The sequence below is a fragment of the Moschus berezovskii genome, chromosome 4 (genome assembly GCF_049115385.1).
Source record: "Moschus berezovskii isolate FMDL1 chromosome 4, NW_MosBer_1.0, whole genome shotgun sequence".
Lineage (NCBI taxonomy): Eukaryota > Metazoa > Chordata > Mammalia > Artiodactyla > Moschidae > Moschus > Moschus berezovskii.
The window spans coordinates 87,823,253-87,841,397 of record NC_142463.1 but is presented as its reverse complement, the minus strand read 5'-3'; the positions used below and the strand labels follow the sequence as shown (position 1 = coordinate 87,841,397).

Sequence of the window (18,145 nt, the reverse complement as noted above, 5' to 3'; positions counted from 1 at the left end):
ATGTCTCCCCTGTCTCCTGCACTGCAGGAGGATTCTTGACTGTGGAGCCACCGGGGAAGCCCCCAGTATTGACCAGTATTGATGTATCACTCTTAAAAACAGTTTCTGATAATAAACACAAGTCAACATATTATTAAGAGTCAAAATGACATTTTCATCCCTTTCCCCCCACTCCTGCTGGTTAAATCCTACTAATCTTTCAAAGCTCAGCTCACATGCTACCTCTTCTAAGCGGTCTTCTCTACATTCTCAGTAAGAATTAATAGCTCCCTTTCGCCTCTGAACTGCCATACAATTTTATTTACTGTATTTACTGCTACTCTTGACTTCGTCATTCTGCCCTATATTGCATGTGTCAGTATTTCCCACTGAAGTTCACACTCCTGGATGGTAAAAATTATACTCTATCCCTATGTTTACATTAATGATTATTATAAAGAATATATCATTTGAAATGATGAAAAGTGCTAACGCAAAAGATGAAAGTAAGCATTATACATAGTATTTTACTGAAATTTTTTTCTTGTAAAATACTACAAGCAACAAGTAAGATATATCTTTAAGACTTACGAGGAAAAATAATGGCTTAAATAAGCAGAAATCCAAGTGGGGGGAAAAGAGGGACTTTCCTAAAACTGTTAGATAAAAATTACTATATAAGCCCATGTCTGTATTTTGTTAAATCATATTAGTTGGTAGAATGGCTGAACATATTCAGCATTTCATCATTGCTACTGCAGAAAATTCAGGGCGCAATTTCCCTAAATTATAAATTTTTAAAAAGAGAAAACTTTCTTTTTAATACTTTGACTTTATTTGAATGTGTGCTCAGTTGTTTCAGTTGTGTCCAACTCTTGCAACCAAACGGACTGGAACTCTCCACGCTCCTCTGTCCATAGGATTATCCTGGCAAGAATACTGGAGTAGGTTGTCATTTCCTTCTCCACTATTTGAATATTTTTGTTGTCCAGTTGCCCAGTTGCGTCCAGCTCTTTGCGATCCCATGGACTGTAGCACACCAGGCCTTCCCGTCCCTCACCATCTCTCAAAGTTTGCCCAAGTTCATGTTCACTGCATCAGTGATGTCGTCCAGCCATCTCATCCTCTGATGCCCTCAATCTTTCCCAGCATCAGAGACTTTTCCAATGTGTTGCCTGTTCGCATCAGATGACAAAAATACTGGAGCTTCAGCTTCAGCATCAATCCTTCCTGTGAATATTCAGGGTTGATCTTCCTTAAGATTGACTGGTTTGATCTCCTTGCTATCCAGGGACTTTCAGGAGTCTTCTCCAGCACCACAGTTCAAAGGCAACAATTCTTTGGCGTTCTGCCTTCTTTACAGTCCGGCATTCACAACCGTACGTGACCACTGGGAAGACCGTAGCCTTGACTATACGGACCTTTGTCAGCAGAGTAATGTCTCTGTTTTTCAACACACTGTCAGGTTTGTCATCGCTTTCCTGCCGTGACGCAATTGTCTTCTGATTTCAAGGCTGCAGTCACCATCTGCAGTGACTTTGTAGCCCTAGAAGAGGAAATCTGTCACTATTTCCACTTTTCCTCTTCTATTTGCCTTGCCAGTAATGGGGCTGGACGCCATGATCTTAGTTTTTTTCAATATTTAGTCTTAAGCCGGCTCTTCCATTCTCCTCCTTCACCCTCATCAAGAGGCTCTTCAGTTCCTCTCCGATTTCTGCCATTAGAGTGGTGTCATCTGCATAGCTGAGGTTGTTGATGTTTCTCCCATCTATCTTGATTCCTGCTTGTAATTCATCCAGCCTGGCATTTCTCATGATGTACTCAGCATACAGGTTAAACAAACAGGGTGATAGCAGACAGCCCTGGCATAGTCCTTTCTTGATCTTGAACGGATCAGTTCTATACAGGGCTCTAACTGTTGCTTCTTGACCCACACACAGGTTTCTCAGGAGACAGGTAAGACAGTCTGGTATTCCCATCTCTCTAAGGGCTTTCCACAGTTTGTCATGTTTCACACAGTCAATCACAGTCAAACTACTAGGCTAAAGCCTTTGACTGAGTGGAACATGACCAACTGTGGAAAGCTCTTATTTGAACGTACTAACATGTAAATAATCAGCTTGGCCTAATAAAAATTGGGGGGGGGGGAGGGTGTAAGATATTTATTCATGTTTTTAAAATGTGGAAAAATATGTAACAAAATGTACTTTCTTAACCACTTATAAGTGTACAGTTCAACAGTTTCAAATACATTCATACTGTTGTGCACCAAATCTCCAAAAAACCCTTTCATTTTATAAAACTGAAATCCATATCCATTATACAAAAACTCCCCAATCCTCCCTCCCCTCAGGCCCTGGCAACCATCATTTTACTTTGTCTCTGTAGATGTGATCACTTTAGGTACCATGTGAGTGGAATCACACAGCGAATGGTAGGTGAATAGATAAATGATGGTATGTCAAGAAAACAGAATATTATTCACTAGGAAAAAGAAATGAGCGATCAAGTCACGAAGACATGGAAGCATCATGTGTATTACTAAATGAAAGAAGTCTACTTACTGAATCTGAACATGGCTACCTATTATATGACTCCAACTACACACTGAGCTGCTGCTACTGCTTCTGCTAAGTCGCTTCAGTCGTGTCCGACTCTGTTCGACCCCATAGACGGCAGCCCACCAGGCTCCTCTGTCCATGGGACTCTCCGGGCAACAACACTGGAGTGGGTTGCCATTTCCTTCTCCAATGCACGCATGCATGCTAAGTTGCTTCAGTTGTATCAGACTCTGTGCGACCCCATGGACAGCAGTCCATTAGGCTCCTCTCTCCACGGATTCTCCAGGTAAGCATACTGGAGTGGATTGCCATTTCTTTCTCCAATGCACGCATGCATGCTAAGTCGCTTCAGTTTTATCAGACTCTTGTGTGACCCCATGGACAGCAGCCCACCAGCTTCTCTGTCCATGGGATTCTCCAGGTAAGCATACTGGAGTGGGTTGCCATTTCTTTCTCCCGATACACCAAGAGTGAATCCTAATTCAAGCCACAGACTTTGGGTGATGATAATGTGCCAGTGCAGGTGCTTCAACTGTAGAAAATGTACCACTCTGGTGTATGACGTTTATAGCAGGGAAGGCTGTGTGCATGTGTGTGCATGTGTATGTGTGTGTATGTGTTTGTGCATGTGTGTGCATGTGTATGTGTGCGCATGTGTGTGTGTATGTGTGTGCATGTGTGTATGTGTGTGCATGTGTGTATGTGTGCGCATGTGTGTGTGTATGTGTGTGCATGTGTGTATGTGTGTGCATGCGTGGAGGCAAGGGATACCCAGGAACTCTGTACTTCCATTCAATTTTGCTGTGAACCTAATACTGCTCTTAAAGTTTGCTTTTAAAAAAGGAGGGTGGGTAGAAGTGCCCTCACAGAATTCAGTGAAACACTCAGAGAAATGAGGGGTTAAGGTAGAGAAAAAGGTTCTTGGACACCAAGACAGTCAAGTTTTAAGAAATAGCTAACTTTCACAGAGTTCAGAATAGAGCACAAAGGCACAAGTGAGAAAACAATGACTAGATATTAGATATGGTTGCTAAAATGAGCAAGGATAATTTCCGCTAAGAGTTGGAGTGAAATTCAAAGTGCGGAGTTGAGGGGAAAAGAACACTTAACAGATGGCAAATGCAAATTATTCTTTCATAAAGTATGGGTCAACTCAAGAGGAAAGGGATATATGTATACTTATGGCTGCTTCACACTGTTGTATAGCAGATAACAACACAACATTGTAAAGCGATTATCCTCCAATTAAAAATAAATTTAAAATTAAAAAAATAAAATTTGGATCAGGATTGTACAGAGAGGGAGAGAAAAAAGGAAGTTAGATGAAGATAGGATCAAAAGGAAATGACTTCGCATCTAAAAGAAAGAACAGTTTGTTCTCTGAAATGAGAGTGAAAAGATCAGTGTGGATGAAGACTAAATGTGTATATGGAGGGTGTCAGACAGAGACACAGACAATAAAAGCAGGCAAGGGCTCCTAGGTAGTAAAAGGCATGACCTAACATGGCCTCATTCTTGCTCTCCTAGAAGGAGAAGCTGGGGAACGTGTCCTGTATGACCTCATCCTTGGATACAATCCTAATTTATTTTATACCCATACTGGAAATCGTAAGGCCATTCAGTTCGATGTATACCTTTCATTCCTGTAATCCACAGGGAAAGACTGCAGTGCAAGTCCTGGTCACTTCATTCCCCTGACATCTTCAGAATGCTTTCCTACAGTTCTGTTGCTGCTGCTCTCTTCCCCAACTCATCTTCATCACATGAAACCCTGGTTCCAGGGCTAAACAAACTCCTACATTCTCTTAACAGTCCACTGCCTCACTGAACCCTGGCTGCCTCGTGAGCACACTACTTGTGTGGAAGTCCTGTAGGGTAGATATTTATTCTCCACTCCCATCTTCCACAGGAAGCAGTGCGAGCATTCTCCCAAATCCTTGGTGCCACTTATAGGCTCTAACTCTACTGCTTCCAGCATGAGGCACATGGCATTTGGCTATGCAACACTCTTATTCTCTGGCTGTTTTAACATCATGCAAATAACCCTTCATCCTGGACCCAGAGTCCTTTGCCTTAAGCTTAGCCTCACACCATTTCAGTAACTCCTAGCCACTGGACCTTGCCCACTCTCTAGACTTTCTCCAGAGAAAGACGCACGAACATGCACATCGCCATCACTAAAACTCATGTTTGAAATGTAGGTTGGACCTTGTCTTTGATCATCTGCCTCTCCCATTCCTTACAGAAGCTTTTCTGGTCTTTAATCATTATCCTCATATCCCTCATCTTTTTGGATTCCTACTGAGAGAGCTAAGGTCATCAGATGAGAATTCTCTTAAACTCCAGCCCTAAGCTAACCTACTAACTTTGCATAAGTCACTCCTCTGCTCTTGGTTCCCTGGGCCTTACAGTATCCAAGCAAGCCCACACACTTCTGTTTCTTATACGGCAGCAGTAATAACCACTATACTCACATGGCTTCCAGCACACACCATGCTGCTGTTCCTTGCCACTGTGCATAGTGTTCCTTCCACTTTTCCGTTTATTCTCCAGTGAGACTTTTTTCAAAATCCCGCTAAGGAATTATCTTCCATGATACTTCCTCTGACACTCCCCTACCCAAAACAAAACCAGGTAAACACTTTTCCTACCCTTTCTTGTATTTATTTCTACTAAAGAGATGGGAATGTTAAACACACATCTACTTCTGTTTCACTGACTACGCTAAAGCCCTTGACTGTGTGGATGACGACAAACTGGAAAATTCTTCAAGAGATGGGAATACCAGATCACCTTACCTTCCTCCTGAGAAACCTGTATGCAGATCAAGAAGCAAGAGTTAGAACCAGACGTGGAATAACAGACTGGTTCAAACTGAGAAAGAAATACGTCAAGGCTGTATTCTGTTACCTGTTTATTTAGAGTACATCATCAGCAGAGTACATCATGCAAAATGCCTGGCTGGATGAAGCACAAACTGGAATCAAGATTGCCGGGAGAAATATCAACAACCTCAGATATGCAGATAATACCAATCTAATGGCAGAAAGAGAAGAGGAACTAAAAAGCTTATTGATAAGTGTGAAAGAGGAGAGTGAAAAAGCTGGCTTAAAATTCAACATTCATAAAATGAAGATTATGGTATCCAGTCTCAACACTTCATGGCAAACAGAAGAAGGAAAAGTGGAAGCAGTGAGAGATTTTATTTTTGAGGGGTTCCAAAATCACTGAGTCCCTTGGACTGCAAGGAGATCCAACCAGTCATTCTAAAGGAGATCAATCCTGGGTGTTCATTGGAAGGACTGATGCTAAAGCTGAAACTCCAATACTTTGGCCACCTCATGCGACGAGTTGACTCACTGGAAAAGAGTCTGATGCTGGGAGGGATTGGTGGTGGGAGGAGATGGGGACGACAGAGAATGAGATGGCTGGATGGCATCACCGACTCTATGGACATGAGTTTGAGTGAACTCCGGGAGGTGGTGATGGACAGGGACCCTGGCGTGCTGTGATTCATGGGGTCGCAAAGAGTTGGACACGACTGAGTGACTGAACTGAACTGAAAATCACTGAGGATGGTGACTGTAGCCATTATATCAAGACACTTGCTCCTTGGAAGAAAAACTATGACAGACCTAGACAGCACATTAAAAAACAGAGATATTACTTTGCCAACAAAGGTCTAGTCAAAGCAATGGTTTTTCCAGTAGTCATGTACGGATGTGAGAGTTAGACCATAAAAAAGGCTGAGTGCTAAAGAACTGAGGCTTTTGAATTGTGGTGCTGGATAAGACTCTTGAGAGTCCCCTGAACAGCAAGGAGATCAAACCAGTCAATCCTTAAGGAAATCAACCCTGAATATTCATTGGAAGGATTGACGCTGAAGTTGAAGCTCCAGTACTTCGGCACCTGATGCGAAGAGCTGACTCACTGGAAAAGACCCTGATGCTGGGAATTATTAAGGGCAGGAGGAGAAGGGGGCAACAGAAGATGAGAGGGTTGGTTGGCATCACTGACTTAATGGATGTGAGTTTGAGCAAACTCTGGGAGATAGTGAAGGGCGGGGAAGGCTGGTGTGCTGCAGTCCATGGCGTTGCAAAGAGTTGGACATAACTTAGCAACTGAACAACAACTGAATATTTTACACTGCATGGAACTCTTTATAGGTAATTAAAGGAATGAATTTGGGTGAAATGAATGGTAGAAACAAGAACTACAGGAATTGAGCAGGAGGTGAAATCATATTGAGGATGGTGAGAAAAGACTTTATTTATTCAACAAATAATAAATATTCATTAAGAACACAGTATGTGAAATAAGTGTTGGAGAAAAGCAGTGGGTGGACTGCAGTCTGGGACAGATGTGGGCATAAAGCCGATGAGACATTTGATCTAGATCTCGAAGAATGCCTGGAATTTCAATCAACTAAAAGAATGGTAAAGAAGAGGTGAAAATAGCAAAGAGGATCAAGGAGACAGAAACACACACATCTGGCACACATAGGCAGAGCAGTTTGCTAGGAAATAAAATCGAACACTTAATCATATTGGGTTGGCCAAAAAGTTGCTTTGGGTTCTTCCATAAGATCATATAGGACCCTGAACAAACTTTTTGGGATCCTATATGATAGAAATCCTGGAGTTAGAGCTGTAGGAATCATCTAGGGTCACCCATCCTTCTAATGAAGGATACCATTCCTGACAAATGGACAAGGTAGCCTATTCACTAACTACTGTATTCCTTTAAATGTTGGAGATTAATTTTTCTGTTATTATATTGAATAGAAACATGCCGTCTTTAACATTTCCCCACTGGTCCTTGGTTCTTTTCTCTGATCTACCCAGCATAAGTCTGTTCTCTCTTTATGAGACAGTCTTTCAAATATTTTTCACTGAATTGATATGTGACCTTGAACAAATTAGGTTGCTTTCCTGCAGATCAACTTTCTCTTCTCTAAAAGAGAAGAATGGCAGAAGCTAACTGTCCCCTGATAACTGTCTTCCCCTTCTCTTTATCATAACTGAGTCTTCTGTTGGGTAAATGGACACCCAGGAGAGATGACATTTCTCAACCTTCTTGGGGCTGGAAGTATTCTCCCGCTCAAGTTCTGGTCAATGGGCTATGAACAAAAAAGACCTCCCCTTCCCCTTTCCTCCTTCCCGGTGGCTGGAATTCAGATGTGGGGTAAGCCAACTTAGTCCCTGTGGAAGACAATACCCTGGACCTGAAAGAGCAACAAGATAAAGAGTCAGGGCCCCTGATAATTTGACAGATCAGAGCCACCATGTCAGCTTGGACTTCATATGTGGAAAAATAAATTTCTATATAGTTTAAGCCACTTGTTATCTTTCAAATATATGTGTTACAGAACGTGATATATATCCTAACCAAGTAGGAGGCAAAAGGGATTTTACCTCTATAAAAGGGATTTTTTAATAAATAAAATTAGCAATGTAAAATATATAAATATACATGCTCATTTCTTAGTATTTGAACACCATCATTTTCTCCTGAAACTTGCTCTCGGAATCTTAATAGTTCCCTGGATCTCTACCTGATAATATCCCTCAAAGGCTGACACCCCAAAGTGAATACTAATTCTTACAAGCTGTGTGTGTTCAGTCAGTTCAGTCACTCAGTCGTGACTGACTCTTTGTGACCCCATGAACCGCAGCACACCAGGCCTCCCTGTCCATCACCAACTCCCGGAGTTTACCCAAACTCATGTCCATTGAGTCGGTGATGCCATCCAGCCATCTCATTCTCTATCGCCCCCTTCTCCTCCTGCCTTCAATCTTTCCCAACATCAGGGTCTTTTCAAATGAGTCTTCACATGAGGCCTTTCAAATGAGGCCACTCTTCGCATCAGGTGGCTAAAGTATTGGAGCTTCAGCTTCAGCATCAGTCCTTCCAATGAATATTCAGGACTGATTTCCTTTAGGATGGACTAGTTGGATCTCCTTGCAGTTCAAGGGACTCTCAAGAGTCTTCTCCAACACCTCAGTTCAAAAGCATCAATTCTTCGGCACTCAGCTTTCTTTATAGTCCAACTCACATCCATACATGACCACTGGAAAAACCATAGCCTTGACTAGCTGGACCTTTGTTGACAAAGTAATGTCTCTGCTTTTTAATATGCTGTCTAGGTTGGTCATAACTTTCCTTCCAAGGAGTAAGTGTCTTTTAATTTCATGGCTGCAATCACCATCTGCAGTGATTTCCCCATATGACTTCCCTATATATATAATTTGGGAATCTCTGTGTATTTGTCATTCTTAGCAAAGCTACAATTGATTTTTTTCTCCAAATATCTGCATTATTTCAATAAATATTTATAAACTGCCTAGTGTGCGAGACTCAGTGATATAATAGTGAATATTAACTTCCTAGTGTAAAATGGCATTAATAACAGTTTTACAACTGTCCACTAATGAAACAATTTTAAGGACTTATAGCTGGAAAATCACACCTTGGAAAAAAAAAAACAGTATGTGCCTGAGTACTATGTTTCTCATCTTCCATATACAATAACCCTGGGCAAATCTAAACAGGCCAGGTCTAAAGACTTGTTTAGAGGTGGCATGCTGGAACCAGTTTTCTGAGACTAGCATTCAGAAAACATACTATATATATTATTACTGGTTTGTTAAAACATAAGATTTTTAACACATAACATAAAAATTGAGAAACAGCAGAGTTCTGTGACTAACAGCATACCCTGAAGCCAGATTGACTCGCTGCTTGGCCACTTACTAGCTGTGTTCATTTTCAGCACTTCTTTGGCTTCTGTTTCCATAGGAATAAAATGAGAGTAATAGCAGTAGTAAAAGTGATAACGTAATAATAGTACCTTCCTCCTAGGATTATTCTGAGGATGTGAAGGCTTAGAAAAGTTTGTGTGTGTGTGCGTTAGTTGCTCAGTCATGTCCATCTCTTTGCAACCCCATGGACTGTAGCTCGCCAGGCTCCTCTGTCCATGGAATTCTAGTCTAGGCAAGAATATTGGAGTGCGTTGCCATTCGCTTCTCCAGGGGATCTTCCCAACCCAGGGATTGAACCTGGGTCTCCTGCATTGCAGGCAGATTCTTTTACCATCTGAGCCACCAGAGAAGCCCAGAAAAGTTCCTGACACATGAGTAAAGTTCTAGCTACTGCTATAAAGTGAACAGATAGTCTCATTTCTGGTCAGTGTATAAATAATTTTGTGCCATATTGTCAAAGAGCATTTTCTAATGCTGGTTATTTTTTGCATTTGCTATTTATTAGTAATTCTTTCATCTTAAAGTCAATTTAATGTACCAAAGGGCAAGTTAGTAATATATTGAAATATAAATCAAAAGCCTTAAAAGCGCCCTTTGACTCAATAATTTCATTTCTAAGTGTTAAGCCTTAAAAAATAACGATGTGCGCAAAACTGGACTTTAAAAATGTTCAATTTAGTGTGTTTATAAAAATGTTAATTAAAAAAAAGCAAAGAAGAAAGACTTTCAAAAAGGGCTTTGTTCAGCAAACTAACTGCACACATTTATACAATGGAATGGTATACATCTGTCAAAAATAAATTAATTGAATATTTAATGATATGGGAAGAATCATTAAATGAAAAGAATCTAAGAATGGTATGACTGCACTTTGGTTTTAAAAATAAAATATGTGATAAGTGCGTGGAGGGTGGGTGGGTGTGTGTGTATCAATAAAGACTCCTAGGTTATATATCAAAATACTAATAATAGTGATTATCTCTAGTTGGTTCACTTATACACACTTTCTGTTCTTTTTCTCTTTTATTTTCTAAGTTTTCCACATGAGTATGTAGTATTTTTGCAATAAGGGAAAAGTTTACTAAAAAGAAGTACACAATGTGCAGAGAACTAAAATCTTGAAAACATGAAAATATACTCTGGCCAAACAGAAAAAAACCCCTTCAGTTTGTTTACAAAGTAAAAGATCTGATACAGATGTACTCATTAGCTTCCCAGACACTCCCTGGATTCACGTGGTTTTCTGCGCAAGTTCATGTGAAACTTAGAAAAATATTTAGCTATGAGCACACACACACACAAGAAAAAAATAAAGCAAACTTGGAAATCCTAAAAAGTACAGGAAAATTTTCTTATTATATTCTTTATTAAAGCAGACCAGAAATTAAATCTGTTCTGATAGTCTCAGTAACCCTCAAAAGTGATTTGAATGCTTTTACAAAATTAAGAGTGTTCTGAAAAGATTTTAATGTAAAATTCTCTTTTTGAAAGATCTTCAAAAATATTTTATTAGGCAATAATTTGGCTTCAGTTTATCAGATCACTATAATCACACAATGTATTTTTATAGTATATAAATAGCTGATCATTTTAATAACATTTATTACAAATAAATACCTTTTAATCTTTATATTTTTTCCTAACCTCTTCACTGGATGATGTTGTTGCTCAGTCGCTAAGTCGTGTCCAACTTTTTTATGACCCTGTGGACTGTAGCCCACTAGACTCCTCTGTCCATGGGAATTCCCAGGCAAGAAGACTGGATAGGTTGCCATTTCCTTCTTCCAGGGATCTTCTCAATTCAGGGGTTGAACCCGGGTCTCCTATGTCTCCTGCATTGGCAAGTGGGTTCTTTACCACTGAGCCACCTAGGAAGCCCCTTCACTGGATACACCTTCTTTAAGAAGCTGGATACGTCTAAGAATAATTTTCGATAACAATCTTTTTTTTTAATTGGAGGATAATTGCTTTACAATGCTGTTGGTTTCTGCTGTATAACAATGGGGAATATATTTCCCTCCCTGTTGAGCTTCCCTCCCTGCTCCCATTCCACAGAGCACAATGATAATCTTTAAAAGGGCAAAATCATGTAAGGAAATTCTAGATGAAAAATTCAGTAAGCAGACCTACCAGAACCTAAGAAATCCACACTAAAAATGTCTCCAACTGTTTATCAGGCTGTCACTCAATGTAGTATGTTAAACATACAACTGACAACATACAATCCTCCTTAACAATATATATATATATATATATATATATTCCCCTGAACAAAACGAAACAAAATTTTTCTTGACTTCTTTACTCTGTCATTTGCCATAGCATTATTGTTTCATCAGTGATTTATTAATACATGAGAAGCCTCCACGTTCATTTTCTTAATCACTTTGCTGGGTTATTTTAATAGATTTGTAATTTGTCTGCTCATTTCTAATCTATTCCTATTTGAATACAAAGAACATCAGCCCAACAGCCAGCGTAAAAGCACTTTAATCACGTTACAGCTTAGTGTAAGAATCTTAGATCGACTTTTATCCTATGAGCAGTGGAAAGTAAATTCTTTTTTTTTTTTTTTAGTAAATTCTTTATAATGGCACTCAAAGTCTCTATATTCTGCTAGAAGTTTAATGTGAACTCTGAGCAATCTGGCTGATCAATCACCAACTCCTATTGCCAACTTGCTCAATCAGTCTTCCCACCCACAGTTCAGTTCAGTTCAGTCACTCAGACGTGTCTGACTCTTTGCAACCCCATGAATCACAGCACGCCAGGCCTCCCTGTCCATCACCAACTCCCAGAGTTCACTCAAACTCATGTCCATCGAGTCAGTGATGCCATCCAGCCATCTCATTCTCTGTCGTCCCAGTCTTCTCCCACTCCCAATCCCTCCAAGCATCAGACTCTTTTCCAGTGAGTCACTCGTCGCATGAGGTGGCCAAAGTATTGGAGTTTCAGCCACACTTCAACACAAATTCATCCTCCCAGCGTGCACAACTGAAAAGCTGAGGTGGTTTTCATAACCTTTACAGCTGTAAATAAACTCTCAACAACATTCACATACTGTCTGACTCATTGATTAGGCACTAAATCATACTGTCTCCTACTGTCAAGCAATTATACATGTGTGATCTAATTTCCTTAAGTAGAGGTAACTGCCTTATGGGCCTTTATATTTGTTGTACTTTTCATAGCCCCTGACACACAGCTAGAAACTTGTTAAAAGCAAAATTAGTATTTGGTAAACAATGAATGATTTACAGCTTTAATTTTTGCAGAAAACCAAGTATATTTATAATTTGCTGTGTACCTCCAAAGCTTTTCTTTAACAAAATGAATTATTAGTTTATGTAGGTTCATGCATCCATCAGGAGGTCCCCACAACCATGTCCAGGCTCCGTGATCCTTTAGGAGGATTCACAGGACTCAGCATACAGTCATACTCATGTCTAAGATGAACTATAGCAAAAGGATACAAATAGAATCAGTTAAGGAGAAAAGTGCGGGGAACAAAGCCCTGAGAAGCCAAGTGCAAGCTTCCAAGAGCTCTCTCCCAGTGGAGTCACCAAGAACCAACTTCTCAGGTATCAAACTGGGACAACATATGTGTATACCAAGGAAGCTCATTAGAGATGCAGTACCTAAGGGGGCCCCCCTGCCCCCCTCCCCTGAGCTGATCACGTGGGCACCTTCTGCCCAGCACAGGCCAAAATCCCAGACTCCCAGAAAGTATTCAGCACAAATCACACTATAGTTCAGGCACAATGAGCCACTCTAAAGTTTTATGTCTGTGTAGGCAACTATTGATCGTTGAGGTTCCCAGATGCCAACAAAAACACTGTAAGCAGGCCTTTCTACAGAAAGCAGTCTTGGGTCTGCAAAGTTAACTGTTTTCTACGTAATTCAATGAATATTTTTATGGTTGAAATGTTAGATGTTAACTATATTTGATTTTTGCCAAAGCACAGGTAATTTTCTAAACAATTAAAATCTAGCATTTATTTAGGGATACACTGCCTAGATTGGTATTCATGAATAACGAGTTACACAATTTTTAAATAATTCACATCCTTTAAGTATTACTGGTTTTCCTTCTAAAATGAGGTTATCTTTTTCAAGTCAACATTTTCATAGTCGCCAGGAGAAATAAAACATGCAATGGAAACAAACCCTCTTAGATAAGCTTCCTGTCTTCTCTTTAAATGTCAGTTGGGTGCCAGAGCATTATGGTAGCTGTTTTAGGTGCATCATCTTACTAAATCCTGACAACACCCACATAAGCCAGCGATGGTTTCTATTCTATGGATCTGCCATGGTGGAGCTAGGACTTAGGTTCAGATCTGCCTCATTCCATACTCTTGGTCTTAGATTTATATCAACTACCTCTACTTAATAAGGAACAGGCTCCTTATTATAAATCGCTTCCCTTCAAACTACATGGGTGTTGTCTGGTTGGTTATACACAGCACTATTTTTAATCTAACTGACTTTGATTACAGTCACATTTTAGTTGGAAAAGAAAGGGGTAAATTTCATGCAGGATACTCTACTTTTTCTTTTTCGATCTTGCGAATTCCAAATCAAATCACACCCCTTGCTTGTTAACTACAATGGGAAACTCCCTATTCAGCACAGCACACAACTTTCTACTTTATCTGACATTAATCTGCTTGAAGTTAGACAGACCTGAATTCCAATTTTGGCAGTTCACTTACCAGATGTAGGGACTTCGGGAAAGTTATCTTGGTTCATTCATCTACAAAATGGGGATTCCTACCTCACAAGCTTGCAGTGAGAGAAGATAATATATTTAAAGGTTTGCGTGCGTGCTTGCTCTATCGCTTCAGTTTTGTCAGACTCTTTGCAACCCTATGGACTGTAGCCCACCAGGCTCCTCTGCCCATGGGGGTTCCCCATGCAAGGCTTCTGGAGTGGACTGCCACGCCCTCTTCCAGGGGATCTTCCTGACCCAGGTATAGAACCTGCTTCTCTTATGTCTCCTGCATTGGCAGGCAGCTTCTTTACCACTAATGCCACTTGGGAAGCCCACTTAAAGGGTTTAACCTATTCATATTTGCCAAATAAATGACTACCTACAACACCTGGATAACTGATTTATAATTGATATGAATCAAGCCAATGAGGAAGAAAGCAGGGAGTAGAGAAGCACCCTGACCACCAGGTGTCATCACTGGCCCAGGAGAGCTGGTCTAACTGCCAGAAGCTGGGGGTGGGACTGGCACAGGACAGGGTAAGACTGTCCCTTACACCTACAGAAACATTCAAAAATTGTCTTTGGCTTTCAACCTTAGGAGCTGGTACAATGTTATTCCACCACTCTGAGTAACACTGTTCTCTTACCAGTGTGTTAAAAATGACTGCAGTGGATGTATCATCATATTAGTTTAATTTTTAAAAAACTGGGGCTTCCCTGGTGGTTCAGACAGTAAGGAATCTGCCTGCAATGCAGAAGACCTGGGCTTGATCCCTGGGTCCGGAAGATCCCCTGGTAAAGGAAATGGCAATCCACTTCAGTATTCTTGCCTGGAGAATTCCAAGGACAGAAGAGCCTGGCGGGCTACAGTCCATGGGGTGACAAACATTTGGACACAACTGAGTGACTAACACATACACAAACTTAAAAAAACTCAGCTGATCTTTTTTTTTTAAAAAAAAATTCTGAGAATCAATATTGCTTCATAACTCTTTTGCTTAGTCAACAAGACAATTACATTTTCTGGCTTTCACTGGCTTCAGTATTGCCACCTTGGACAATTTTCTCATCCCAATTCCACAACCCATGGACATTATTTCCTTTCTATAATTAATAGAGATGACAAAAGGAAAACAGAGTATGTTTTAGGATAAAGTCCATGTACAGCACTAATGGCAAAATAAGCATTAACTAAAAGCCTTATTCCTTAAAAGTTCATTTTTTAAAAATTCTGCCAATTTTCTCTTTTCCTTACCCTACGGGAGATCTGTCAACCTACAAATAGTCTGACATGACTCAAGGAACACTACCACTCCTGACTTCATTCTGTAATCTGCCAACAACGCTCCCTGAGACGCCCAGGGGCGCATTTCAAAATGACAACAAAAAAACGAAAGGAAAAAAAATAAAACACCAAAAAAAAAAAAACCCCCAAAAAACCCAAAACAGAAAAACCCAAAATGAGAACAGGGTCCGGGCTGTGCTTCTGGTTCTAAGTCCTCCACAATGAGAGCAACTAGGGGTCACTTCAAGACCGGTCATTCAGTGAGTGTTAGGGCGTAACTGGACACGCAGCTCTGAGATGAGACACACACTTGTCCTGTCTCCAGGGAACACTTGACTCAAAGTCTGACCAGGCCTGGGCATCCTGGGCGCCCGAGCCCTCCAGCAACCGACAGGCATAAAGAGAAAGGCTAAATGCACAGACAGATTCTGTTTAGAGCGGGCGCTCCTGGAACTCGAGCAGTTTGGGTTATTTTTGTTCTAACAACAGCTCAAGTTCCACTCTGCATCTCACAAACATGGAAAGGTCTAAAGAGAAACCAGAAGCATCCTCTCCCTTCTGACCATCGCTCCCATTCCTGGAGACCTGAGGAGGAAAGAGCAGATACCAGGAACCATCTGGAATCATGAGCGCAGGTGGCTACCCCAGCCGAAAACCCATTTGAGAAGCACTTTCTGCAGATCGATACACTCAGACTGGTCCCTAGAGAAAGAAAAGCTCACGAGGCTGGCCGTCCTCCTGGAGTAAAGGGGCCGCGTTAAGAGCTGCTGCCCATCCAGCTGCTCCGGAGCAGCGGGCGGCGCGGCGGGCGGGTTACCTGGGGGACTCGGCGGTGAAGCTGCCGCCGTCCAGCAGCCGCATCTTGCAGAAGAGGACCCCGTTGACGAAGGGCACCGAGGAGAGCTCCTCGAGCTCGAAGTCCACCTTAAACTTAAACTTCTTCTTCTTCATCATCATGAGAGCCAGACGCCGGCGAGCGGGGTGAGGGGGCGGCCCCAAGGGGCGCGCGGGCCGGCGCCGCCGCTTCAACGCGGCCGAGCCCCGGGCCCTCCCAGCCCCATGGCCCGGGCCGCGAGCTGCGCGCGGGGGCGCGGCCGGGGGGCGCCGAGGTCCGGCCGCCGCCGCCGCCTCCTCCCCGTGCGGCAACTCGGGCCCGAGCGCGGCGGCGGCCGCAGCGCGGACTCCGCCCGCCCGCGGGGAGTGGTCGTGCTGCAGCTCGCCCGAGCGGTGGGAGCCCTGTCCGTGTGCAGCGTGCCGCCGCCACCGCCCGTCTGGGAGGAGGAGAGGCGAGGCTGCGAGCCCCGCCGCCGCCGCCGCCGCCTCAGCGCCACGCCAGAGGCGCCCCCAGCGGCCGCGGCCGGCAGCGCACCGCCGGGCGGAAGTGGGGAGGGAGGGCGAGGAAATTCGCGGCGGGCGGGCGCCTCGCCGGGAAACCGACCCGCGACGGCAGTTAGGGTGGCCCGCCTCTCTGGGGTTAAAAAAAAACACAACTCCTACCAAAAAGGAACTTCCTTCTACAGCTTCCTCTCGGCCTTTCTTCAGTTATTTTGCTCCGCCTCCTTTCTCCCCCTCCCTCTTCAGCGATATTCTTTTCCTCTTGGGTTTGAGAGTCATGGGTTAATAGAGTGAATCAGAATCTCCACGACGTTCTTTTCGTCAATTTGAAATCCTCAAACTAAAATTCACGAGCCTCCTCATCTAAAATGAGGAAGGAAAAGAAAGGATTAAAATGTGCTGAGGACTCAGGCACGGACTGCTACAGACGTTTTCTCTTGTTTTTGATTCCTGTCATCCAGGATGAAAGAGTACAGAAAAGATTAAAATAATACCTTTCTTTCTAAAATTTAGTCTGTCCAAACGGAGACTGAAAAGCCTAAAAATAAAGTGTCCATAGATGCATAGCAACTACCTGCCCTCTATAGGCATGTGTATGTTGTTGCAATGAGTCTTGCCTGCTTACTTACATAATATTCCTGTTTTCAGTCTAAATTATAACCCTCGCAGTAATCTCGCTGAAGGGCTGCAACTGAAAAGATCCTCGTTTCCAGTCCACTCATTTATCCATGCATTCATTCACATAAAAATATTTTTCAGTTCCAGTCGCTCAGTCGTGTCCGACTCTTTGCGACCCCATGAATCACAGCACTCCCGGCCTCCCTGTCCATCACCAACTCCCGGAGTTCACTCAAACTCATGTCCATAGAGTTGGTGATGCCATCCAGCCATCTCATTCTCTGTCGTCCCCTTCTCCTCCTGCCCCCAATCCCTCCCAGCATCAGAGTCTTTTCCAGTGAGTTAACTCTTCGCATGAGGTGGCCAAAGTATTGGAGTTTCAGCTTTAGTATCAGTCCTTCCAATGAACACGCAGGACTGATCTCCTTTAGAATGGACTGGTTGGATCTCCTTGCAGTCCAAGAGACTCTAAAGAGTCTTATCCAACATCACAGTTCACAAGCATCTGTTGGTCACTATCAAGACCCAATGATAAAAAAAAAAGACCCAATGATTTATTTAAAAAAATAACAACAAAACAAAACACATAAAAACCCTGACCTCAACGGTTTTATGATTTAGTGAGATATACATATATATATGTATCAGTTCAGTTCAGTCGCTCAGTCGTGTCCAACTCTTTGCGACCCCATGAATCACAGCACGCCCAGCCTCCCTGTCCATCAACAACTCCTGGAGTTCACTGAAACTCATGTCCATCGAGTCGGTGATGCCATCCAGCCATATACATACATACACACACACACACACATATATATATATATATATATATATATAAATCGTTTGTTAAAAAATAAAACCTACCCCGTGTGTTTGTTTAGCATGAAGACTCAGT

At 42.2% G+C, this 18,145-nt stretch overlaps 1 protein-coding gene across 2 annotated transcripts in view; it reads right to left on the bottom strand.

Moving 5' to 3' along the window:
* EEIG2 (EEIG family member 2) overlaps nucleotides 1–16,569 on the bottom strand; it is an 87,641-nt gene extending 71,072 nt beyond the window's left edge. The window contains exon 1 of one of the 2 annotated variants that reach the window (XM_088835533.1): nucleotides 16,115–16,569. In XM_088835533.1, the coding sequence (XP_088691659.1) occupies nucleotides 16,115–16,254 (140 nt within the window). In that variant the 5' untranslated portion in view covers nucleotides 16,255–16,569. The remainder of the gene's footprint in view (nucleotides 1–16,114) is intronic. The other variant, XM_055401737.2, reaches the window with a different exon arrangement.
* Nucleotides 16,570–18,145: the final 1,576 nt, after the last annotated feature.